Here is a 25,289-nt window from a genome sequence, read left to right on the forward strand (position 1 = left end):
GAGCTTTGTGGACTAAGACTTCAAAACCTATGTCTCTCGTCTCTGGGTCAAGTGTTCTGTTTTCCAATAGGGATACTGCTGTTGGCAATGCCAAAAATAAAGAATAGGGGCAGAGGTCATTTTCCATAAGCAAATTTTCCTTAGTTCCAAGACAGCCTTCTCACACCAGAATTGCACCCTGATGACCCACAGTGATCACTTTCAGGTCCATTCTCAAGAGGAATTGCTCCTTCCCATCCGAACCACAGGACTATAATGATATTGGTTCTAGGGTGGTTCGAGTAAGGAAACAAAATCTTTAATTTCAGTTCACAAAACCCAGACCTGTTGCAGTAATCTTAATGATATCTTATCTGTATCAGTCCCAGCATATATTGATTAGTTATAAACATTGCTAAAACTTTTAGTGTGAAATGAATTTCATGTGTTAAATCCAATGTACATTTTTCCACTCAAGAAGAACAGATTTCTTAGTCACTTTAAACATAGCCTTATTTGAACATAGCCATGTTTAGTCATAGCTAAACCTAATGAAATAGGTTATTATCCCTTTTTTACAGATGGGTAAATTGAGGTTTAGAGAACAAACTTGTGCATCATTAATCAGTTATGGAATCAGGAATCAAACATGTTTGACTCAGGAGGACAAGCTGTTTTCACTCACCACATGACCAACTTACATTTCATTCTGACCATTCATTATTGTCCATATTATTTGTTTATAGGACTAAGGACGGAAAACACTGCTTGTTTCCGTCAGTCCTATTCCTGAAAATATTTATAGGGAATCTTTATGATTTTTTGCTCCCCAAGTGACCTTGTTCATGATCTTGGTGTTTGTATTCCATTGGCAGCTACTTGAACTGAATCCGGACCACCGATTTTCCCATTTGTCCGATATTCAAAACTTCCCATATATGAATGATATGAACTGGGATGCAGTTCTGCAGAAGAGGCTCATTCCAGGATTTGTTCCTAACGTGAGTCAATCCCAATAAACCCTTACTAACTCTCATTCATTGCATATCCTTCTGTGTGCCAGATATATACCTGGTCTCATCAGATAACCACACCAGTGTTGTAAGACAGTCAACGTTCCTGTTTTACAGATGAGAAAAACAAGGCACACACAGGGTAAGGTGGCCGACAAAGGTCACATAGCTAGCAGGTGGCTAAGCTGGGATTCCAGGCTAGGTCAGTGTTGGGAGTTCTAGCTCCTAACTACTTTTTTGTGGCTTACTTTTTAGTGGAAACGAGTCCTAATCCTACCAATCGTCTTTTCCAGGAATCTGCCGATTTAAAACATTCTCTCTGATTCCAAAGATGTAGGAATGTGTATCCAAGGAGTTCTGTGAGTCAGAGGATCGAAAGCTGTTTGGGTTAGATGTTTGTCTTTACCATTCATTCCTCGTCCTCTGGTAGTTTGGACTTGCCTGGTGACTCAGATGGTAACACATCTGCCTGCAATGCAGGAGACCCAAGTTCAATCCCTGGGTTGGGAAGTCCCCTGGAGAAGAAAATGGCAACCCACTTCAGTACCCTTGCCTGGAAAAATCTCATGGACAGAGGAGGCTGGTAGGCTACAGTCCATGGGGTCCCAAAGAGTCTCACATGACTGAGCGACTTCACTTTCACTGGTGGTTCTACACTGGGAACCATATTCTCAATGACTAATAAGCAAAGGGAAATAAGTCCCACCAGATGTACCTAGCCAAAAAACATCTGTGGCTTCCTGCAGTCTACTGAGCTCCAGCCAAGGAGCCAAGTGAGACCTCTAACCCCTCTCTCCCCACAGCCTGATTCTACACACTCAGTTGTAAGCAGATTGGCAGAATAATCGTCTCTTAAGGGAGCCTACAGAAACAACTCAGAGTTTTCTGTTCTTAAGCCCAGGCCAGACACCTGCAATGGGCATGTGGGGGCGTGATCCTTCACTTACAGACAGCAGGTGGGTGGCTAGGGTACAAAGCAAGAGGCACCAGAAGGCAATGGGGAGGAATTCTGGGATGGGGGAATGCTACCTTCTGGAGCAACAGGAGGTGGGGTCCTACCTGGCCGCTCCTCGGGGTCCAGCAGGGACAGCTTGCACTCTTGGCTGACACATGCGGCCTTGGAGATCTAGGCACCTTTCTACTCTTTCACGCGCCACCCCATCAGCGCTGCCTCCAGAGACCTGTGTGTGTGCTTCTCTGATTTAATTGTGAATCTGAATCATCTGGGGAGCTTGTTACACATGCAATTTCCTGGCCTGGTGTTCAGAAACACTGATGCTGAAACTCTGGTTGGGGAACTAGGAATCAACTTAGGGTCATTCTGATCCGCCACTGAACCTACTTTGAGAAACATAGCCCCAGAAGGCAAACTTTAGAAAAATAATTATAATAGAATTTTCTTTCTAACTCTTGGAAGGCTCCTTGGGAGTTTAGAAAAATAAACAAAATACAAAAAGAACATGAAAAAGAAGACTGGCGATAAATTAACTAAAACTTTGAGTGGAAATCCCAGCTGGTTATTCTTGGACTGTTCCTGCAGGACTGAATTATAATCTCCTTATCTAGTCTGGTCTATTTGTAGAATGATACAGAAAAGCAAGGAATCAGTCAACCTGTCTTCCCTTGCAGAAAGGCAGGCTGAATTGTGACCCCACCTTTGAACTCGAAGAAATGATTTTGGAGTCCAAGCCTCTTCACAAGAAAAAGAAGCGTCTGGCCAAGAAGGAAAAGGAGATGAGGAAATGCGATTCCTCTCAGGTAAGCAGCCCCCTCACCCTCAGGGGCGCGGGAATCTTCACGACTGCTGCCGTTTGTTGGAAAGCTTCCAGTGGGTGAGCTTCCCGCAGGAACTGGCAGCTTCGTGACTGTGAGAAGGAGCTGAACACCCCAGCTTCTGAAAGGGAAGCCCTGCATCCCAGTAGCAATCTTTTACGTCTGAATGTCCTAGCCAGGCCTCTGCGCCTCTGCAATTAACGTGATTCCCTTAGTGCCTTCTCCTAACTCTCAATTCAAATTTTGCCATCTTCTGGAAGGGAATCTAATTGGCGAAGCCTAGGTCAGGTTCTGCTGCTGCCGCTAAGTCGCTTCAGTCGTGTCCGACTCTTCGCGACCCCATGGACTGCAGTCCACCAGGCTCCTCCATCCATGGGATTTTTCAGGCAAGAGTACTGGAGTGGGGTGCCATTGCCTTCTCCATAGGTCAGGTTACTATCCCTAAAATGATGGAAAATGTTGTTTAGTCACTAAGCTGTGTCCCAGCTGTTTTGGGCCCCATTCTTTTGAGGGGTCACTGGGAGCAGCCAATTCTAGTGGGGTGTATCTGGTCTTTGGTAGAAGCAGAATCTCCTGATGTCAGGGCTAGCAGAAGTAGGGAGTATCCAGTCACAGAAAAGATGGAATTATATGGTTGAGCATTATTGCTGGATTTCAGGCTGAATCAAATTAATTTTATAACTAACTACATTATACTATGTCAGAGTTTAGAGGTCAGATTTCAGAAAAGTAACTTACAGGGGCTCAGAAGGATTTTACACAGTAAGGTGTTGTGTATAATAATGACGGTGAAGCATTAAATATTCACCTTGCCTCTGATCACCCATGGGCTTCCCTGGTGGCTCGGTGGTAAAGAATCCACCTGCCAATGGGAAGATCCTTTGTAAAAAGAAATGACAACCCACTCCAGTACTTTTGCCTGGAAATCCCATGGACAGAGGAGCCTGGTGGGCTATAGTCTGCAGGGTCGCCAAAGAGTCAGACAGAATTTACCGACTAAACAACAACAATGATCGTTTATTCATCCACTCAATCATCCATCCATCTCCCTACACACTCAACTAATGGTCATCCATTCTTCCATCCCTCTGTATCCATTTGCTTAGGCTATTTTTATTGAATCCCTATTATCTGCCGCATTCTGTGCTAGACACTGGAAAGAGATATGAATAAGATATAATTCCTGCATTCACTGACATCCCTGTTCTCAGAGATTGCATAATCTTGTGGTTAAAATGGCTCTGCAAACAAGCAACTATTCTCAATGTTCCTAAATTCTCTAGTCCTCAGGGCATACTGTACCCTTTAATGGTCAATTAACCAAAGTCCACATCCTGTTTGTCCGCAGAACTGGCCTCTGAGCGGATTCCCATCTTTAAGTGTTTTCTAGGGCTCTCCAAGGAATGCTTCGCTGTACCACAAACCCATCTTGCTTGTTGCTTTTCACTTTACCCATCTTTCTCCTAATGATCTGTTGCTCTTCATATCATAACCGACTGGCTTCTCCTGGCTAGTTCCTCCCTTTTCCCCCAGAGAGCTGCCTATGTAGGCTCCTCTGTTAACAGACCTCCAAATGTAGCCAAGAACAAGACATCACCTTAATTATAAGTTTTTTCAAGTTTTAGAGATAACAGCAATTTATGAGTAACTTCTTGCCATGCCTCCCTTGCTCTGTATGATCTGTCCACCCTCCTCCCCATCCTTGTACTATGCCATTCTTGACCTCACTCAAAACTGTCAAGATACATAGGCCCTGCTAGTGTCTGGCCCTTGCTCTTCCGTTTTCTGGAATGTTCTCCTCTTGGACCTTCACTTAGGGGGCTGGCTCCCCTGTTTATATCCCAAATGCCTCCTAATCAAAGGTGAGGTGCCCTCTTTCTCAGCCCCTGTTTTTACCTCCTTTATGACCTTGTGCTTATATGCTTAGTAGCTCAATCGTGTCTGACTCTTGCAACCCCAGGGACTCCTCTGGGGAAGAGGAGGCCAGACTCCTCTGTCCATGGGATTCTCCAGGCAAGAATACTGGAGTAGGTTGCCATGCCCTCCTCCACCGGATCTTCCCAACCCATGGATTGAACCCATAGTTTATGAATATTTTATTTATGCTTATTTGTGTGTCTTTTTCTGTCCCACTAAAATAAGGCTTCTCCTGTGCAAAGACCAGGTGTCAGTCTTACCCACATTGTCTTCATGGTACCCCAGGAGTGCATGTAATATAGGAGAGGCTCAACCAGTGTTTGGTCAACACATTAAAAGGACAAAACTGAACCGTGAAGACTGGTCATTGCTGTTCTTAGAATTACAAGGTCAAGCTCCATCCACAGGACATCTTCCTGTGATCCCCTCTTGTCCTAGACCTAACCTGTGCCCAGCCACCAGGTCGCAGGGGCAAACTCCCACATCTCCCATGGGAAAGACTATGAGCCACTCACCCACAGTACAGACCCTCTGACATTTCCTAACACCAAGGAGAAGAAAAAGCAATTTCTTCTTTTTCCCAAGTATCATGTCAATCTCAGAATCATTTGCTAAGAGGTGGCTTTGCTCAGGATAAAGAAAGGCCTTTACATTGTTAATCAAAGTTTGCATTCTCTTTATAGTCTTTTTGCTTGTCTTGTTTATAACCTTTTTATTATGGTAAAGCATGTATAACATAATTTTCCTTTTTAACTATTAAGTGGACAATTAAGTGCATTTGCAATGTTATGTACCCACTATCACTGTCTATCCAAAATTTTTCAATACTCCCCAAACCACTGGTCTTTCTTTAATTTGTTTCAGCAATGTTTGTACTTATCAGAGTATAAATCTTTCACCTCCTTGGTTAAACTTATTTCTAGGTCTTTTATGCTTTTGGAGACATAGAATTTTTTCTCAATTTCTTCCTAGGTGATTAATTACTGGTGTGTAGAAACACAAGTGATTTTTCGGTACTAATTTGTACACTGCAACTAAAATCATTTATGAGCTCTAGTAGCTTCTTGATGGATTCTCTGTAGTTTTCTATGTTAATATATAGGATTATGTCATCTGTATATTGAGATACTTTTAGTTCTTCCTTTCCAGTTTGGATTCCTTTATTGTTTTTTCCTGTCTGGTTGCTCCGGTTAGAAGTTCCAATACGATGTTGACTAGCAATAGTGAAAGCAGGTATCTTTGTTCTTTTTCTGATCTTAAGAGGAAAGACTTTAGCCTTTTACCATTGAGTATTATGCTATCTGTGGGGTTTTTGTCAATGCCTTTCCTCATGGTGAGGAAGTTCGGTTCTATTCCTTGTTTTCTGAGTGTTTTTATCATGAAGGGTTTTGATTTTTTCAAATGCCTTTTCTGGGTCAGTTGAGACATCGTGTGTGTGTGTGTGTGTGTGTGTGTGTGTGTGTGTGGTGTTTGTGGTGTGTGTGTGTGTGTGTGTGTGTTTTCAATTACTGTGAAGTATTACATTGACTGCATTTTTTATGTTAAACCATTTTTGCCCTCCAGCAATAAATCTTACTTGGTCACAATGTGTAATTTTTAAATATGCTATTGGACTATTTGCTGTATGTTGCTTAAGATTTTGCATCTATGTTCACAGGGGATATTAGTTTGTCATTTTTTCCCTAATAATGTCTTTATTTTTGTATCAGAGTGATGCTGGCCTCATAGAATAAGTTAGAAAACCTTTCCTCTTCTTGTATTTTTGGAAGAATTTGAGAAAGATTGGTCTTAATTCTTAAGTATTTGGAATTTACCTTTGAAACCATCTGGTTTTGGACTTTTCTTTGTTGTAAAGTTTTTGATTATTATTCTCACTTGTAGATTACTCTTGTGAAATATCTGCTGAGATCTTATTTCTTCTTGAGTCAGATTAGGTAATTTGTGTTTCTAAGAATTTGTCCATTTCATCTAGATGTTCTAATTTGTAGGTATACAGTTATTCACAGTATTCTTATTTCTTTAAGGTTGGAAGTAATGTCTCCACTTTCATTTATGATTTTAGTTATGTGCATTTTCTTTTTTTTATCATTGTGACTAAACATTTCTCAGTTTTGATATCTTTTCAAAGAACCAACTTTCGATGTCATTGATTCTACTGTCTTTCTATTCCGTTTCATTTATCTCTGCTCTAATCTTTATTGTTTCCATCTTTCTGCTTTGTGTTTACTTTGCTCTTCTTTTTCTAGTTCCTCAAGGTATAAAGTTGTTGATTTATTTCTTCTGCATCCCATACTTTTTGGTATGTTGTATTTTTGTTTTCATTCATCTCAAAGTATCTCCTAATTCTTCTTGTGGTTTATTTTTTGACACACAGGTTGCTTAAGAATGTGTTGTTTAATTTCCACATATTTGTGGATTTTTCAGTTTTCCTTCTATTATTGATTTCTAGCTTCAGTTCACTGTGGCTAGGGAAAATTGTGTATGATGTTTATCTTTTTAAATGTATTGAGATCTGTCTTGTAGCCTAATATGTGGTTTCCTTAGATTCTTTGAACATATTTACGGGCTCAGTCATTCAGTCGTGTCTAGCTCTTTGCAGCCCCATGGACGGTAGCCTGCCAGGTTCCTCTGTCCATGGGATTTTCTGGGAAAGAATTCTGAAGTGGCTTGCCATTTCCTACTCCAGTGGGTCTTCCCAACCCCGGGATCAATCCCACTTGTCTTCCATCTCCTGCACTGGCAGGCAGATTCTTTACCACCAGCGCCACCTGGGAAGCCCAAGCATATTTAGCAGAGTTGTTTTGAAGTCTGTCAAGTCAGTCCAGTATTTGGGCTTCCTCAGGGATGACTTATGTCAGTTTATTTGGCTTCTTCAAGTGGGTCATACTTACCTGTTTCTTTTTATACATTGTGACTTATTGTCAAAAAATGACATTTGAAAATTAGGATGTGGTAACTCCAGAAATCGGACTCTCTCATCCCTCCTCTAGGATTTGCTGGTATTTGATTGTTGAAGGCTACCCTTGTACTTCTGAGTGACTTTTACAAACTGTTTTTGCAAAGACTAGCCCTTCTCATGCATCGTCACTGCAGTCTTTCTTATTTTGGCTTGTGTTCAGCTAACAATTTGATAGAGATTTCCTTAAACAGCAGGACCATTTTTAAGTTGCTTTTTTCTTGATTTGGCATTTGGTCTCTGTAAACCTTTGATTGCTTTCCAGAGTTTTGACAGTGTGGGCCTTGACAGTTTCTGCTTTTTTTTTTTTTTTTTTCCTGCTGAGGGGTGGCAGGTTGGAGCTGCCTGTGCCACCATTTGGCTGTAGTTTCTCCTAATGTTACAGCATCAGTTTGAAAACAAAAAGGATTGTGCTTCAAAACAATGAGCAGTCTTCCCCCAAAGACAGATCAGAAAGATGATGAACCTCAGAGTAGCACTTGATTTCTACTCAAGGGTCTTAAAATGTGAGGACCCATCTTAGCAGCTCACTACATTACCATCATTCATCTGAATCTCAGGGTGTGGCAGGGCATATGGAATTTTTTAAAAAGTTATTTGGGTGATTCGGGTTTGTAGTCAAGGTTACAACCTACAGTTGTAGAATTAGTCTGATTAGTGTAAAAGTGCTATTGTTTTCCTTTTCTCCCTGTGTCTCAGTTTCAGCATTTATAAAATGGAGTTTTGGTATTGGTACCTACTTCCTAGACTGTTCTGAGTCAATTAGCACATGTCTGCCAAAATGGTAGCCACTGTTAAAGCAGATGTGGTGCATGTATACAATGGAATATTACTCAGCCATTAAAAAGAATGAAGTAATGCCATTTGCAGCAACTTGGATGGACCTGGAGATTATCACACTAAGTGAAGTGAGTCAGACAGAGCAGAATAAATATCAAATAATACCACTCATATGTGGAATCTAAAAAAAAAATGATACAAATGAACTTATTTACAAAACAGAGATAGACTCACAGACTTAGAAAACGAACTTATGGTTACCAATGGGGAAAGGTAAGGGGACGGGAAAGGGATAAACTGGGAGTTTAGGACTGACATGTACACACTACTATATTTAAAATAGATAACTAACAAGGATCTACTGTGTCACACAGGGAACTCTGCTCAATATTCTGTAATAACCTAAATGGGAAAAGAGTTTGAAAAAAGAATAGCTATATGTATACATGTATAACTGAATCACTTTGTCATATACCTGAAACTAACACATGGTAAATCAATTAGAGTCCAATATAAAATAAAATTTTTTAAAAAGAAACAAATAATTAAAATTGCTAACCCTAAAAAAAAAAAAGACAAAAAGGTGGCTGTTGTTATGTTTTCTTTTTCCACTCTGCTTCCTGACTTCTCGCTTCATTCTTTTCCGTGGCTCGTGGTATATGCCTCTGTTCATGCTCATGGGAGACGCTCTGTTGTTTCTTTGCTTCATGGATGTTCTCCACTGACCCTCTCTGCTCACCAACCTCTTTAAAGTAAAGAAGCAAAAAGACTGATGCATATCAGTCTGTCTGCCGTGGAAGCTAATGACCTAAATCCTCTTTTTCTGCCTCCTGAAACTTCCACCTGCTCTAAACCCTTCAGATATTTCTGATGCCATTTGTACTTATACTGGTCTAATCATTGTTTGCTTTCTCATCCCTCAGCAGCACATCCCAAGATTTTTAACCAGTAGTTTTCTTCTCAATCACCTAAGACCCATTCATTCCTCCATTCTGATTGCTCCCCACTCCTTTCCCTCATACTCTTTCTTGTTTATCCTTTGGATTTGTCCATGTAGCTGCCCTTCTTAAATTTTTCCAGTTAAAGCAGAGGAAAGAGAACATTTCACATGAGCCCTTAGGGCCAGGATTGGGACTCATGACATCTGCAGTGCTGTATCACAAATTCACCTCTGAGTGTGCATTTTACATCTTTTTTAAAACAAAGCAGAGATATATGACAGAGGAAAAAAACAAGTAAATTTCTGCATTTTGATTACAATATTGATTTTTAATGTTAAAATATTTTAAAATGTTAACATTTAAATATTCATGTTAAATTTTGTATAACTTTAGTTTATATACTTACTTATGTTTATATTATATTGTCTGTAAAATGTAAACATAAATGTATTAACATGTATGTGTATAAAATATATATAAAGTATTATATAAATATGTTAAATATTTATTTATATACTTTGATATAATATTTTAATGTTAAATTTTTTTTTTCCAAAATCTTGCTCCAAGGAGCTCTATCAGATCACAGGGATTCCCTATGACTGATACTGGAAACCCTCAGGGTCACAAATCCCCCAGTTTGAGGATGAGAGGGAGGCATAACAGAGTCTTCTTTCTCTCCTTTGTTTTGCTTCCTTTGCCACTTCTCTGAAATTTCCTCTCCTTTTTTTTTTGAAAGCATTTAATTTATTTATTTTTATTAGGATATAGTTGATTTACAGTGTTGTTAGTTTGTGCTGTATGAATGGATAGATGGAAGATGTTGTACACATATACAATGGAATATTACTCAGCCATAAAAAAGAATGAAACTGGGTCATTTGCAGAGACATGGATGGACCTAGAGACTGTCAAACAGAGTGAAGCAAGTCAGAAAGGGGAAAACAAATATCATATATTAATGCATATATGTGAGCTACTCTCCTTTTAATAGTTTATTCTTCTAACAATTAAATATTTGTTCAGGAAAGGAAAAAAAAACCTCCAGTACTTGAGGACTTAGTATTTTCTAATTCTTAGATTTAAAAACAAGAATATTTTTTCTTTTGAGAAGAACATTTTTCATCAGAAGTTTTTTGGAAGGATTTTATTACAGACTTGAACCCACCTGTCTTGAAGCCATGGTTTCTTGTGCTAAATGGCTGAAAGACATCAAGCTCATAAACCGTAACCCAGGTCTTCTCATCCTTGCTGCCTCATTGTGGGGAGCAGAGAGTTGCTGTACTTTATTCTCTTTCTTTCCTATTTGCTCCTCTGTTAATCTGATTGTGGTCTCACTCTGGCTACAAATTTTCAGATAGCATCTATTTTGAGGACTCATTGGTCTTAATTGATTTGGGCCACTCAGTTAAACAGACACTCAGTAAGTTATCGGCTATTTGAGACTCTCCATTCGTCTGCTAACTATGTCTCTATTTTTTTCCCCAATGTTCACCCAGAAGACATGCCTTCTTCAAGAGCACCTTGAATCTGTCCAAAAGGAGTTCATAATTTTCAACAGAGAAAAGTAAGTAACTCCTGGAAAAACAGCAGCTCAGCAAATGATGGACTGTCTAAGTCAGATTTGACTTGCAATGTCTTGATATATTTTTAAACATTTCTTTATTCTAATTACAAAAATGATGCATACCCATAATAGAAAATCTAGAAATTTCATAAATCTTTTTTCTTTTAAGAGATTTCAAAAATTATAATAGGTAAATTAGCTTAGCATGAACTCTCTGTTGATGGGGCAGGCAGAAGAATGGGAACTTCAACATTTAAAATCAATGATATTTTTAAGAAGGTTACCCAATTCATGCTTCTTTATAAATTGTTTGGCTTCATGCTATCATTTCAAAAGTTTAAATCTTTTACCTCTCACTTCAGTGAATAAACCTACTTTATATTTTCCTTTTAAGAGTCAAAAGGGACTTTAATAAAAGACAAGCAAATCAAGCCTTGGAACAAACCAAAGACCCACAAGGAGAGGATGGTCAGAATAGCAACCTGTGAAGTCCTCATCATCTTCTTGGGACGTTTCCACGTCAGGAAGAGCTGACAATAATTCTCACCTCTCCACACCTCACACACCTTAGAAAATGTGAATGAAAGCCTTGGGAAGGAGGCAGCATGACGCAGGGAAGAGTCCCTGGGTTCCTGGGAACTAGTTTCACAAATAACTGTGTGACCTTGAGCAAGTTACTTAATCCCTTTCTCTGCTTCAGTTTGTTCATCTAAAATGAGAAGTTGATACTAGATGAGCTCTACGCTGCCTTTTTACGGCCACCATCCTGTTACTCTTAATAGCCTCTATTTTTACTTTAAGAGGAATATTTGGATGTAGATTTATTTTTCCACTCCTCATTACACTGTGACAAATGGACATCGGTGGCTGATGGAGTGAAGCCCTTGAGAGCTAGAAAACTTCATAAGGAAGCCAGAATCCTCAAACCCAACTGAATAGGAGTAAGGAAAGCATTCAGGAAGAATTGAGTGGGACCAGGTAAGAAGTAACACATACTGGTGAGGGCCCTCCAGTGTTGTGCTGGACTTGAACACTATACCAGCTTGTATCAGCTAGTAAGAGCTGCGAGGCATAAATGCCCCAACGCCCTTTGACATTGAGAAGTTGAAACTGGTGATGGTGGAAATATTTATATCATGGAAACTGGCAGATGCTACAAATAGGGCTTTTTCCCCCCCTCCCAGCAAGCCAGTTCTGAAATATTTAGCACACCACTGGCCTTCTTCTAGAAGCATGTTCGTTGAGAACTGTTTACCTCTTAAGACTATCAGAGACCTGGGTCCAGACAGGATTAGAAAGAGCATTGTCACATTGAAAACACATCCAACTTATCGTACACTGACGTTGTATCTTACACGGGAGTTATAGTCTAAGTTAGAATGTGAGGTGAATTTGGAAGACAGTAAAATTTACCCTTGAAAAATCCCTTAAATATATATTAACATATGGTGAGTATGTTTTCTTAGAGAAGCCCAATATCATTCAGGCCCTTCACTAATGAAACGAGTCATCTTTGATTCACTTTTTTGGGTCTCATTTTAAGCTAATACCAGATGCACTAAAATATTGAACAGATTGGCTTGGTAGTCTAGACTCACACTTCAAACTGTAGAATGCCCACACATCTGTGAGGTCTAAGGTCATGGAAACTGACTAAGGGAACAGCAATACCTACTTCTGTTTACTGCAAAGAATGGCAGGCCCAATCGCCTATCTACAATATTTTATCTGCCAAATGCAAAGTTTAACTTGCCTAAGTTAAGATGTAACTCTACTCTCCAGATACACAGAAGATCTTTGCAGAAGAACTGTTTTTTGGCAACTGTTTTTTGGTGGGGGACTGTTGTAACTCTTAGCCATTCAGATCATCAAAACCTTGTCCTTCCTTATGGAGCGAATGGGGCTCATCAAGGCGGCAGTAAGTTGTCAACAGGGGAGACCAGACAGGTGGAAACAAGCAGAAGTAACAGACACTGGTACATAGGACTTTTCCAGAAGGGAGGTCACTCTGGGCAACTCAACATGAGAAGAAAAGCCGTGCTGAACTGTAAACTCAACAATGATGGTTAAGAACTTCTGGCCTTGAAAACCTACACAGTGCCTCTCTGCTCTAAGAGTAACCACATTTCTGTTTAGAATTAAAGGCCAGATCCTATGTTCTGTTTGATTCCTTTTCTCTACATTTCCCCCACATGATCTGTCTGTGCTAGTTTTTCTCCCATATAGAAATTATGGCTGTTTCCCAAGGCGGGGGTTGACCAAATCTGTACGGAGGTGACCAGATTCTGCTTCTCATTGGTAATCAGGAGTGTCAGGGGCCACATGCATGTTTACCAACTTCCATCTTTCGTTTGTTTGGAGTCAAGCCCTGATGTGTGTGGACTCATCTCTCCAGTCACCTGGTTCCCCGCCCCCCTTTCTCTGACCTTGTCTGTTATCATCCCAGTGGAGAGACTTTTGGAAGGATTTACCCAAGGGCAATGGGATTAGCAGGGTCTCCATTGGGATGAGAGTTAATCATTTGTGCCATTTAATGTCTACTCAGTTAATAATGGGATAGGAACACAATACAACTAGGTATTTCTGTAGGGCGAATAGCTAGTTTTTACTTCCAGTGACCTTCTTCTGTGTCTGCAGCACCTTTGTGGCTTTCAGGAACCTTGGATCCACTGACTAGAGGGCACAGCCTGAGAGAGGTTAAGATAAGATTTCCAGTCCTCATCAGGTTACAGAGCCACAAGGTAGTTCAAGTTAGAAAATAAAAGGCATTGCATCTATCAGTGTAGAACAACTGATCCCAAGAAACTCCACTGGATATTTTGAGTGCTAGGACAAAAGTTTCCCCAAATATAAAAGGATTCCTAAGTCCTTACCGGGGCTTCCCTGCTGGCTCAGATGGTAAAGCATCTGCCTGCAGTGAGGGAGACCCTGGTTCAATTCCTGAGTCAGGAAGATCCCCTGGAGAAGGAAATGGCAATCCACTCCAGTAATCTTGCCTGGAAAATCCCATGGACAGAGGAGCCTGACAGGCTACAGTCCATGGGGTCGCATAGAGTCAGACACGACTGAGCAACTTCACTAAGTCCTTACCATGACTGCCAGTTGTTGAAATCAGATCCTTGGGTTTCATTCCATAACCTGGGCTAAAACTGACTACCCTACTGGGTGAAACATATCTAGGTTTATGACTGCCAAGGCTCAGGGCTAAGAATTTCTAGAAAAAATTACAAAAAATAGGGTGACTCTTAAATCCTTTTGTCCGGCATTTCTGGCATCTTATTTTCCCTCACAGCTCCCTTACCTGTGTGGAATGTCTGAAAAGTCTGAGCAGGTTTGCAAGTCCAGGAGCATCCTAGTTCTAACACACTGGCACTCCAGAGGGGCCCACCCACCCCAGCACAAGCACAGGGACCACAAGTGGGTGGGGGAGGTGCTCTGTGACCCTGTCCTTGACCTGAACCCCATGGAAGGAAATGCTTTGCTAATGGCTCATTCCCCAAGGGCCGCACTGGTCTTACCTGAGGGCACTGCTAGGGCAGAAATCAATGTCAAAGAACACAGAACATTGCTCTGTTAATGAGGGTAATTTAATTAATTGGCAATTAGTCTGCTTCTGATAGTTAAGTTTTAACCAGAAACAACTAGGCTTTATATCATCATAGCTTTTCTAGCCTGGATGGATGAATAAATAACTAGGGAGAAAGAGTGGGTCACACAGCTAGCAGGGGCCAGTGCTGCTGCTTTTGGCTAACGCAGTAATGCTAAGGCTTATAATTCTTCAAGGGCTCAATGAAAAGGCATGAAAAAGAGTGAATTGTTTTAGTATCCAGTTGTCCCTGCATTCTGTCGACACAAATCCCTGGAGACTCTGCCTGTGATCACCATCTCTTACAATCTCAGCGTGTCTGATATTTAACACTGTTAAAAATCCAAACCCAGTTTACAAACTGTGCTGTTGTGAATGGGTAGCCCTTTGCTGGGAAATCTGTTCTTCTGTTGAGCTGTAGCATATGTACCGTCAGTGTGCCTGTATGTATTAAAATGTCTTCTGTACACTGGAAGCCACTGTCCTTTCTTTGTCAGCTGTGTGTGTGTGTGTGTGTGTGTGTGTAATCGTTTCCCCGAGGGGTAGGGCTGTGGGTTCCCAAAGTCACCTGTTCTTATTTCCATATCCTGCTGTGAGGAATGTCCTTCACCAGAGACAAGGTGGTATTAGAGAGGATGTTTCAGAACCATGGAATGTTAGAGATGATGTCCTCCAAGTATGAGATGCGGGACAATCCAGCTGATCCACATGTGTAGAAACTGAGAACCTGAGCCCTCCTGCAGTTACCTAAGGAAGCACAGGCCAGGACTCTGGACTTTGCCTTTCACTATGATCTTAAGGCCGTGGACAGTTCATGCACCTATTTTTTCACCACTGTGTCTTCCTACCCATCAATATCTTTGTCCTGTCCTATTCTACATATCCAAGCAGCAGGTGGATGTTCCAAGCCCAGAACCCAGGACAGGAAAGCAACCAACAGCTCTGAACTCTTGCAGCTAGAAGCAACTTCTGCCTCAGGGAGGATCAAGGGGTCTTCCAGTCATCTCTCTGACTCCCAACAGCCTAGCAGCCACAGCCTAGCTGGTTCCTGGGACAGGATCTCGTTAATCTTGTGGGCTCTGTTGTCCAGGTCTTGGGAAGCATCCTGTCACCACCTCAGTGTCCGCTGAGCACAGGGCAGGATCTAGACCTCTTTCCATTCTGAGGAGTGCCTGTCTTAAGGATGCGACCTCATTTCTGCAGGCTGCTGTGGCCCCTTCGTTCCATTTTCTGCTCATTTCCTTCCTCCTTGTGAGAGCCTGATGGTAGTAAAGTTGATACCAGAAAATTCTTTGAAGCCAGAGGGACCTTGTTTTTCCTAGTCAGTGTTATCATTCCCCACCTGACTGGTGTGACTCAGCCCTAATAGCTCCAGCGTGCAGAAGTGTGAAATTCAATGTATGAACTGCACTAACTTAAAGAAAAAACCGCTTCATCCCCTTTAGAGCCCTGCAGGCTGAGCTCATTTTAAGCACTAACCCTGCTCTTGACACCTAGGCTAATCCTAAGGAGAGCTCCATTCTGCCATGATCATGAGCTGGGAGAGGTGTTTCACCCATCTTGAGTTCAACCCACAAAACAGGATTGTGGGCAAAAGCTTGTTAACCATGAAGCCTTGCATGTCACACTTAATATGCACAGAGGAACTTCTGATGTGGTTTCTGAGCTTCTGGGTTAAAAGTTATTATCACTGAGCTCCTGTCCTGAAGACACTGCTCTGCCAAACCAAGGTTGGGGGTGTCATCACACACAAAATTCACCAGGAACTACCATTCCCTGATCCCCTGTCCCACCTACCCCAATCTACACACAGATACTGTGCCCTGCAGCTTGAGAATGGTACTGTGGCTACCTCCTTTCTTTCCCAGATTCCATGCCCCCCTCTTCTGAAATCACAGACTGATTTTCTTTGAGTTATTGAGAGTCCACGTGGTTCGGGTAGCTCCAGAGCCCGTGTGTTACCAGGTGTGGCCAATCCCAGGATCTCGCACACAGTGCCAACTACAATGGAATATGTGACCAAGCCGGACCAATCAAAATCACCTCGTTGGCCAAGAACTAGCCAAGGAGCCTCTCCACCCCACTCCCACACCCAAAGATCACTAATCAAGTAAAGTGCAAACTTGGAGGTGCTGATGGCCAGTTTTGCTCCCAAGTGGAATGAGCTTTCCTAAGAATGAAGCACTTCCTAAAGGCAAACAGGGCTAAGAGATGGAGAGAAACAATGTCCTAGATGCAGCTATTTTTCAGTCTACCCTAATCTATCCCTGAAGTTTTGAGTTATACTAGACTTTAAAAAATCTTTTTCAAGAAGTTTTCTTAATAGGCCCCCAAGATTTGCCATTCAAAATGTGCTACACAAGTTATAATTGGATCCAGGACTGTTCCCCCCAAAAAGGGTTTAGTGTAACAGGTCTGGTGGAATACAATGTGATACAGAAGGGTTCAGAGCCATGAGTTCAATAACTTTTGAAATATATAAAATTTCTGAGCCTTTAACTTGACAACATATGCTTTAAATCTCTCCAATTATTATAGAATACACATTAGATTCCTTAGATTCATTAGATTCCTTAGGAACAGTCTGCTACTTTGGCACATGCTTAGTTTTTCTCAAAGTCCAGGCTTTTAGAAGTAGAGGAAATGCTTTAAGGAATGGCAAAAAAAAAAACAAAAACAAAAACAAAAAAAAAACACAGAATAAAACAAACCTTTCAGGATCTGTTCTGAACTCAACTATGTTTATCCCAATTGACAATGCCTTTATATTATTGCAGCATTTGATGACCCATTAAAAAATTTAGTTATTCCCCAACGTTTCAATAATAGTCATTTAACTCTGTGGCCAGAACAAAAACTCATGTGCAACTGAAAAGAGAAACTTCAGATTTTCTCAGGGTAACGGTTTACATCAGACATGTCCCTCTTACTAACGGCGTCCGTGCTCTTAAGCAGTTGTCACACTTCAGGTGGACAGGAACGACACACATGGAAGAAGACTGGACAACGACGGCTGTGGTTTCAGAGTTATTTTAATAACCAGGTTTACATTAACAGTCACTTGATGAACTTTTTTCTTCCGCTTAATCTCAGCTAAACTCAAAACACAGTTTTCTTTACGGTTCAAAGCAAACAGCTCTCGGCGTTCCAGAGCTGCTTCACAGCTACCACAGGTCACAGGGAGAGTCACTGTCTGTCCATAGTCACCAGACACAGAACTGAACACCCACACACCACTTCCAAAGAGGGAACTGACAAGGGATGCTGGCTGCCTGGGGCAGCCCACGTGTACACTGGGGCTCGAGCTGGAGGTTCCAGGGGAGGAGGTCTGGGCAGCTTGGGCCAAGAAGCTGTTGGGAAGATTTCTCATGGGGGGGCCCAAGTCCAGGCTTGGAATGGACGCCTTTGGGGCAGAACATGGCTCTGTGTGGAGTCACAAAGGAAAAGGCCAGAGGATGACTGGACTTTGAGGAAATGCACTTTGGGGATAACTACAGCCCTGCTCTCTTTAGAAAACTTAGAGGAAATATCTCTAGAGGGGGTAGCTAATTTATCTAATACCTTCTCAACTACCAAAGATGGCGGCCATCCCAGAGAGAAGCGCAGATAATTGCCATCCCCTCTTAGAGAGGGGCCAGGCCAAGAGATGGGACAGCCAAAGAAAGCTTGGAGGAGACGGAAGACCCAGCATGCCCTCCCACCCTCGGATGAGATGCCAGGGAGTTCCGGGAGGGCCGCCATGTTCTCTTCCTAAACCCTTTGGACAGGGCTCTTTGATGGGTCTCATGGATCAGGGCACATTCGAATACAAATTTTAAGTTACAAGGAACCAGAACTCAACGTTAACAATATACTGGGAGTTTTCTTGGAATTCTCAGAAATTTCTGTGCTTGAAAAGTTACTAATAGTAAATGACGACAGGGAAAGTTAAGTTGCCCGTCGTGAATTATATAGGGGTTGTTCCTTCAGCAAAAAAAAAAAAAAAAAAAACTTGTGCAGAATATAAAGTTCTGGCTCAGTGTTCCATTCAGAAGTCCTAAACGCAGCCAATCTGGCCATGGAAGATTTATTTTTCAAAGCACAGAGGTCATAGGGAGGCTGAGCTGGACTGAGGGATTAGGTAAGAGCGGCAGACGGCACACAAGAGGATGCCAGGACTAGTCATTTAGGTGTCTTTTCCTCCATCTGGTGGTTGTGGCTGGTACTGCAATGTACCTTAAAGCACTGCCCAGCCAATGAGGTATATATGAAAGGTTCTGATCTGACTAGCTCCCTCTGCCTGCAAAACTGTCATTCTGAGTTCTACCAAAGGCCCCCAAATCTCTGAGTATATAAATCAAGAGCTGCAACCTCCCCTTCGCTTAAGTTTCCCTTAAGATAAAGGCACCATGAAAAAAGCCTTAAAAACAGCAAGACTCCTTTTATGAAAGGAAATAATCTTTTTCATGATTAGAACAGAAAAGTATACTGATAGGGAAATCCTCTTGCTTGGCTATTTCCAAACTCCTTTTTAGCCATGTACCCCCTCTTCTCTGGTCTTCAACTTACTAAAACCTGCAGAGATAATGGCTTCTCCTAAGCACTTGAAAGGCGTTTGCTCTTTTCTTGAAAGTATTTAGTTCACCGGGTTGCAGGACCTACCAGCTGGATCCCCTAAGCACAGAAGTCTGATACTGGGTTGAACATGTTTTCCCTGCAATATGGACCTCAGCGGGATCACCAAACTTGCTCTACAACTGAATTTTCAGAAGTGGAACGATAGGGAGTTGGACATTCAGGTCTGACCGACGAGGCTGATGCTAACACTAGGCTGATTTCCTTTACGTGTCATGTCACTTCCACTCACTGGGAGACACTGGTACTGAAACAAAAAGTTCCCCCACGGGATATGCTAAGGGAAAAGGCAAGAGATGGTTCAGAATCGACAAACAGAACCACGGCAACAGAACGTGTTCCTTTTGCTTCAGGCTGCCTTTCTCACAACTCTGCTGCCTCTCTATAAGCCGAGATTCTCTGTTAGTAATAAAAGTTGGGGAACACCTAAGAAAACAAATTTCCAACAATAACAACAAAAAAAAAAACCTCATATTCAATAAAAGATGTGCCTGGATCTTAGGAGAGCAAGAGAATCACTCACCCCTGGCAAGAGAAGTCCATCTCAGCTCCAGGCCTAACTTGAGAAGCCACCTGCGTGTCTCCATTTAATGAGCTAGAGAGGTGATTGCCAGGTGTTTAGAGGGAGGCGTTACTTAAGTGCGGCAGCCCTACCCCACGGGCCGGTGCTGTGCTCCCAGCTGCTGCCTTTTAAGAGCACCAAAGAGGCAGGGAGGGCAAGAGGAAGAGAAAGGTCATTGCTTCTCTCTCCTCCTGGTTCCCAACCCAGGAAAGAGAAGAATTTGAAAGCAACACTGAGAAAGAGGCCCGACCAAACACTGGCACGACCAAAAAGGTGGAAGCAATGGTTGGGTTTTGGTGTTTTAATAAAATGTTCCAAGGGATAAAATCTACTAGGAGAGGACATGACAGAGTCCCGAACTCGAAGATCGCCTTCCTTGTCTGCGGACCCCAGGGGCCGGTGGTGGAGTACCGGCTGCCCCGAGCGGCCATCTTTCGTGGAAATTAACATACTTCATCAACACAATACACAAGACCCCCTATGCTCACCCACCCGCCTCCCCCGTCCACACCCTACCCCAGCCCCTCTGAGCCCTCCGCCTTGCTCTGGGTTCCCACCACCCACTCACCCAATTAACTGGCGTCCCTTTTGTTCATTTTCCTGCCGTCCCCACTTTTCTGTCCCCTTGTCGTTAGATGCAGCACTACACACGCTCTCAACACTATATAGCAGACGCTTTGCCTTAGTGGCCCGATTGCATGCATGTAAATGGGGGAGGGGCGTCAAACAAATCCAGGCTATGCATCAACAGAAATCAAAGCAATATTCGTAAAGCTAGGCAAGCGAGCGTTAACATTGGAGAAACATAAGGCTTGAGGCTTATTGATTCTTTAGATCGAAACTGTTTGGATTCGCTTTCCTTCTTAAATATTGGTGTACCATTTTGGCTTCAAAAGAATCTCTTCTTGCTTCTGCCCCTCTCTTTGGGGGAGGGGTCGCTTAACTCAGGGATGTGATGTTAGAACGCCCTCCAGGGGGCGCTACGATGCGCTTGCTGGCCGAGCGGACCCCCTCATCCACTTGGGTGCCTGCAGGTGACAAGAAATTCCCAGGGAATAAAAAGGGAGGTGGGGGTGTGGACAAAAGAGAAAATGGATTAATTTGTAGAGCGTAAGATATTAAATGCCCTCCTCATCTCCCAAGAAACTTCGATTTCAGTCTGTCACGTAGTCCAGACTTTCCATACCCACTCTCCTGAAAACAACCCTTTGCAGGAGAAGCCAGATTCTTGCTGGATTTCGTCGGACCCTCTGCATCATAACAATGACAGCAAAAAGAACAACAGGAGTGATATGAAAAACAGCTGCTCATGTGCACTGTGATAAGCAACTCTGAAGTGCTTCTCAGATCATCTCATTCAGTCCTCATCACCATCCTGGAAGGGGGTACTGTTATTACCCCATTTTACAGAAGAGGTGACTGAGGCTGTGCAAGATCAGGCAACTTGCCTGTGAGGGTCTCACAACTTGGAGTGGTGATGGTCTGACCTGGGGATACAGCTAAAATGAAACATTGATACGCACTCCTTTTCAGAAAGTAGCCAAAAAAAAAAAAAAAAAAAAAAAGCTTAGGCATGACAGTAGTCAGGGAGCAATGAAACATAGCAAAAACACTGAAAAATTTCAGGCAACTAGCATATGTGATCTCTGATCCTGTCACCTCAAGTTTTAGCGTTTTTCCTCTGTCTCCCTCCCCTCTGCCCCCTGCTCCCCTTGTAGCTTTTCCTCCCTGTTTACCCATTTCTCCCACTTCTTCCCCACACAATTATTGTCCCTTTACATGTGTCTTTCTCTTATTATCTCACTTCCCTCACTTGAAAGTTTTCATCAGAGAGATGCAAATCTACACTTACTGGTTATCTACACTACTGGTTATGGAGCAGTTGAACATTTTCTAAGAATATCAGAGAGTTCTTAAAGTTTCATGATATAGCTAAGCCATGGTAAATGTTCAGTTAGTGGTAGCTGTTACTAGCATTATTATTATGACAAGGAAAGGGAGAAGATAAATAAAATCCTAGGCTGGAAGAAGCTATTGCAATTTGAGCATAAAAATTATCTATTAACCTGGGCAATGGAAACAAAATATACTACGGAGCTCACCCAATCTAAGGCAGAAAGTCATACCCAGTTCATTAGGAAACCATGCCGTCCGGCCCTGCCCTCGCCCAGTCCTCGCTCCGCCCTCGCCCCGCCCTCGTTCCGCCCTCGCCCCGCCCCCAGCAGGTGTGCTCTCTAAGCAGAGCTGGTCATCTTTTAATCCTGATGTTGTATCTGGCTGAACCTTGGCTTCCTTTCCCGCCAGGACTTCTCTTTGGCTCAGCAAACCATCAACTTGTCCCGACTCACCTGACAGGCTAAATCCGGACTGATGCAGGTTCCTCACCGGCGGGGTGGGCCGCGTGGGAGAGCCCCGGGTGGAGCCGGCCGGGGTGCCAGCCTTGGGCGTGGTGGTCAGGTCGAACACCGGCCCATCGTACATGCCCCTCGGCACGGCGTGCAGGTCCGCCATCTGCAGCAGAGAGAGAAGGCACCCTTTAGTCTCTCAACAGCCAAGGGTCTGTTCCAGGCAGCGCAGATGAGGCAGTGAATCAAGTGTGTGTAGTGAGAGCTAGAAAATAATCATATTATTTTCCAATATGAGGCATGCAGTGTACATGATAAAGGTATTTAACACTGCTGTCCATTAAAAATCAAAGTTGTTAAGAATGTAAATCCTAAGAGAGGAAACTGTTTTTCTATTCCTTTGTATCTATATGAGATGATGGTGTTCACTAAACTTAGTGTGGGAATCATTCTATGTAAGTCAAATCATTATGCTGTACACCTCAAACTTAACGTTTGTGCTGCATGTCAATGATATCTGAATGAAACTGGGGAAAAATTAAAAGGTTATCTTAAGGAAAAGAGAAGCAATATAAAACAAAGTGGGTGTTGTGATAGAGTGACCACAGAGGTGGTGGGTGAAGGCCGCTTCTAGCTAAGATTCTAGCTAAAGGTTCCACCTAAAGGTTCAAAGGTGCTTGTGTGGGACCTTAAAGGGAGGAGGCTGGGGAGGCAGAGTGGCACCCGATGGCAGGCTTCTCAGCAGAGGAAACCGACAGTGCGAACATTAATGAACAGAAGAACCACCTGGGTGGTGGAGCAGAGCGGGTGGGAAGGGAAGCTGTTTGAGACGAGGTCCTTGCTGGCAGGGATGTGTCCCCGTGGGGGCTTTATCCTCATGCGCCTCAGCACAGATCAGAAGCGGCAGCTTATGGGGTCTGACCCACTGGCCTCTGGCTGTGGCTGTGCACTTGGCCTGGGACCATGGAGCCCACCAGCAACACCACCCAACTGCAGGCTCTGTGCCGGGCATGGTGTGACAAGGAGTGCCTCCCCCAAAGGCGCTCACAGTCTATTATGCAAACACTGCAAGACCACCCAAGGCAGCATAACAGCCAGCATGCAACCTTTACCTATTTCTTATCATTGGCCAGAGGTGAGGCAATGAGGACAGGCCTCCAGAGAGCCTGACGGCACAGGACGGCCCACTGTAAGACTCCAAGTCACACAGAGCCGTCTGTGACTCAGGTGCAGTGCAGAGGCAAGGCTCATCAAATCTGCAGATGCTCAGTGTTCCGGTAAGAGGATGACTACATCTGTACTCCTTCAAAACCTTGACCAATAACTGTATTTCATCAACATTTCTTGGGGTCCAGAGGCAAAGTCATTTTCATGGAAATACAAAGCTGATATATAGGATGTTTGAGTGTCTTTCTCTCTTCTGTTAGGCCAGAAATGGACTATAGAATTCTACTCCATGTTACCTACTTTCAAAATGATCACTCATAGAGAAGGATGGGAAAGGGCCTGAGAGCACTATCATTAGTGAATAGTGAAAGGCTGCAGGGATATTTAGAATGAAGAGCAGATGACTTTGGGAACACAGAGATGCTCAGAGGTGGGTTCAGCTCATTCTCTGCAGGTGCCTGGAGCAGAAGTGAGCTTCAGGGAGGCAGACTTGAGCCCAGCAGGTTCCTATGGAGGCTACGGATAAGGCTGCTGCCACCCGTGGGGCTCTGGACAAAATGGATTCTCTCTGGCTTCTACTCAGTGACTGCCTCAGTAACTCTGTGTCTGAAACTAGAAGGAACCCCCCAAATCTGAGCTCAATAATTGGACAATTAATATCATGGTGGGGCTATCTGCACAAAAGTAGCTAGCTTCTCAGAATTCTGATTTATTTATTTTAATATATGCTTATATCTCCATCATTTTGGAATCCTCTACTTTTGCTTTTATAACTGGTTGGATTATTGGTTCACCTTCCAATAAAACATTACATGTAAAAATAAAAACAGGAAAAAAAGAAATCGGTTCTCACAGACAAGGCTGGCCAGCTGCCTCATGAGATGGGGAGGCCCCTGGTGCTGCAAACATCCACACAAGGCTAGATGACCGATTACTGTATTCACTGGCATCTAGGAGTCAGGCGGGACACTGACATACCGAGTTTCTGGGAGCTTCTCTCTAATGATATCACGAAGGGCACTCACTTCCTATCCCCAAGCCCCACCCCACGTTCTGCCAGCTGCTGGGGGTGCTGGCAACAGGAAGGTCTCACTGGACTCGCACCCAAGAAGTGCCCTCAGATGAAGAGAGCCGCTTGGCCCAAAACCTCACCCTCTGGCTGGGGCCGGGGTGGGAAGGTGAGGGAGCAAAGGGAGTGATTATGAGGCCCAGATCCCTTTCAACACCGGGCCAGCTGAGGCCTTGCTTATAACTGCATTCCGGCATCCCTCTGTCCTGTCCTGCTTTGTTTACGCTATCACAAGGTGTGAACTGAAAGCAATACCCAACCTCCCTCTCAGAGCCTGTTTCCCAGGCCATGTGCTCTGCAGGTAGGTTGAAGACCCCTGCATGGGTCCAGGCATGGAAGTGCGTTTGGGTCCAGCCTGGCCCACACTGATTTACAAAGTGAACCCCCTGCCTCCTGCTCCCCCCCACCATCTTTCCCTCCCCCCCCCCCCCCCACACCGTGTGCACAGATGAGACTTTATCCCTTTTATAAGGCAAGGTCATCAGGACTAGGGCTCAGATTTCACAATCCCAGAGCCCTAAGGCTTCCCTACAGGAAGGTGACCTGGAGGATGGTGCGGGGATAGGAAAGGGAGCCGAACAGAGTTCTGGGCCTCATCCCTCCATCAGCCAGAGCTACCCTGTCTGTAATGTGTAGGAAGGTAGGGGGCAAGTAGACATATACATAAACGTGAGTGTATCTGCCTACCTATTGTGTGTGTATCTACCTACCTATTTATCTGTGAAATCAGGGGCATATGTAAGATTTTATTTGAACTACAGAACTTGCTAAAAGAGTTATAAACATTTGCCCCGATGGATGGTTCAACACCAGGTAGATACAAGAGGGGACATGGAGGGGTGGGCGTGGTCTGCTGGTTCTTGTTGTAAGCCTTAAAGAGTAAATTATTTCTTAAAAATATATACAGAATTATTTTGAATTATTAAAATATTTCAATGCTACTTTGAGAAAAAGCACTCTAAAGATGAGGAGAAATCGTTGGAAAAAAGCTTTCTTTAGCTAAAAAAGTTTTTGAAACCC

The 25,289-nt window shown here is 43.1% G+C and overlaps 2 protein-coding genes across 6 annotated transcripts in view; one reads left to right on the plus strand and one right to left on the minus strand.

The window, feature by feature from the left end:
- STK32A (serine/threonine kinase 32A) overlaps positions 1-14,987 on the plus strand; it is a 133,692-nt gene extending 118,705 nt beyond the window's left edge. The window contains exons 10-13 of the mRNA XM_069592357.1: positions 855-980; positions 2,622-2,750; positions 10,859-10,926; positions 11,321-14,987. Of these exons, the coding sequence (XP_069448458.1) occupies positions 855-980; positions 2,622-2,750; positions 10,859-10,926; positions 11,321-11,414 (417 nt within the window). The 3' untranslated portion in view covers positions 11,415-14,987. The remainder of the gene's footprint in view (positions 1-854; positions 981-2,621; positions 2,751-10,858; positions 10,927-11,320) is intronic.
- A 2,539-nt stretch (positions 14,988-17,526) lies between these two features.
- Positions 17,527-25,289, minus strand: part of DPYSL3 (dihydropyrimidinase like 3) — a 114,851-nt gene continuing 107,088 nt past the window's right edge. For all 5 annotated transcript variants that reach the window (XM_069592352.1, XM_069592355.1, XM_069592354.1 and 2 more), the window contains 2 exons: positions 22,037-22,199; positions 17,527-20,716 (listed from right to left, as the gene is read on the minus strand). In XM_069592352.1, coding sequence (XP_069448453.1) covers positions 20,628-20,716; positions 22,037-22,199 — 252 coding nt within the window. In that variant the 3' untranslated portion in view covers positions 17,527-20,627. The remainder of the gene's footprint in view (positions 20,717-22,036; positions 22,200-25,289) is intronic.

This window comes from Ovis canadensis, chromosome 5 (assembly GCF_042477335.2).
Source record: "Ovis canadensis isolate MfBH-ARS-UI-01 breed Bighorn chromosome 5, ARS-UI_OviCan_v2, whole genome shotgun sequence".
Taxonomy (NCBI): Eukaryota; Metazoa; Chordata; class Mammalia; order Artiodactyla; family Bovidae; genus Ovis; species Ovis canadensis.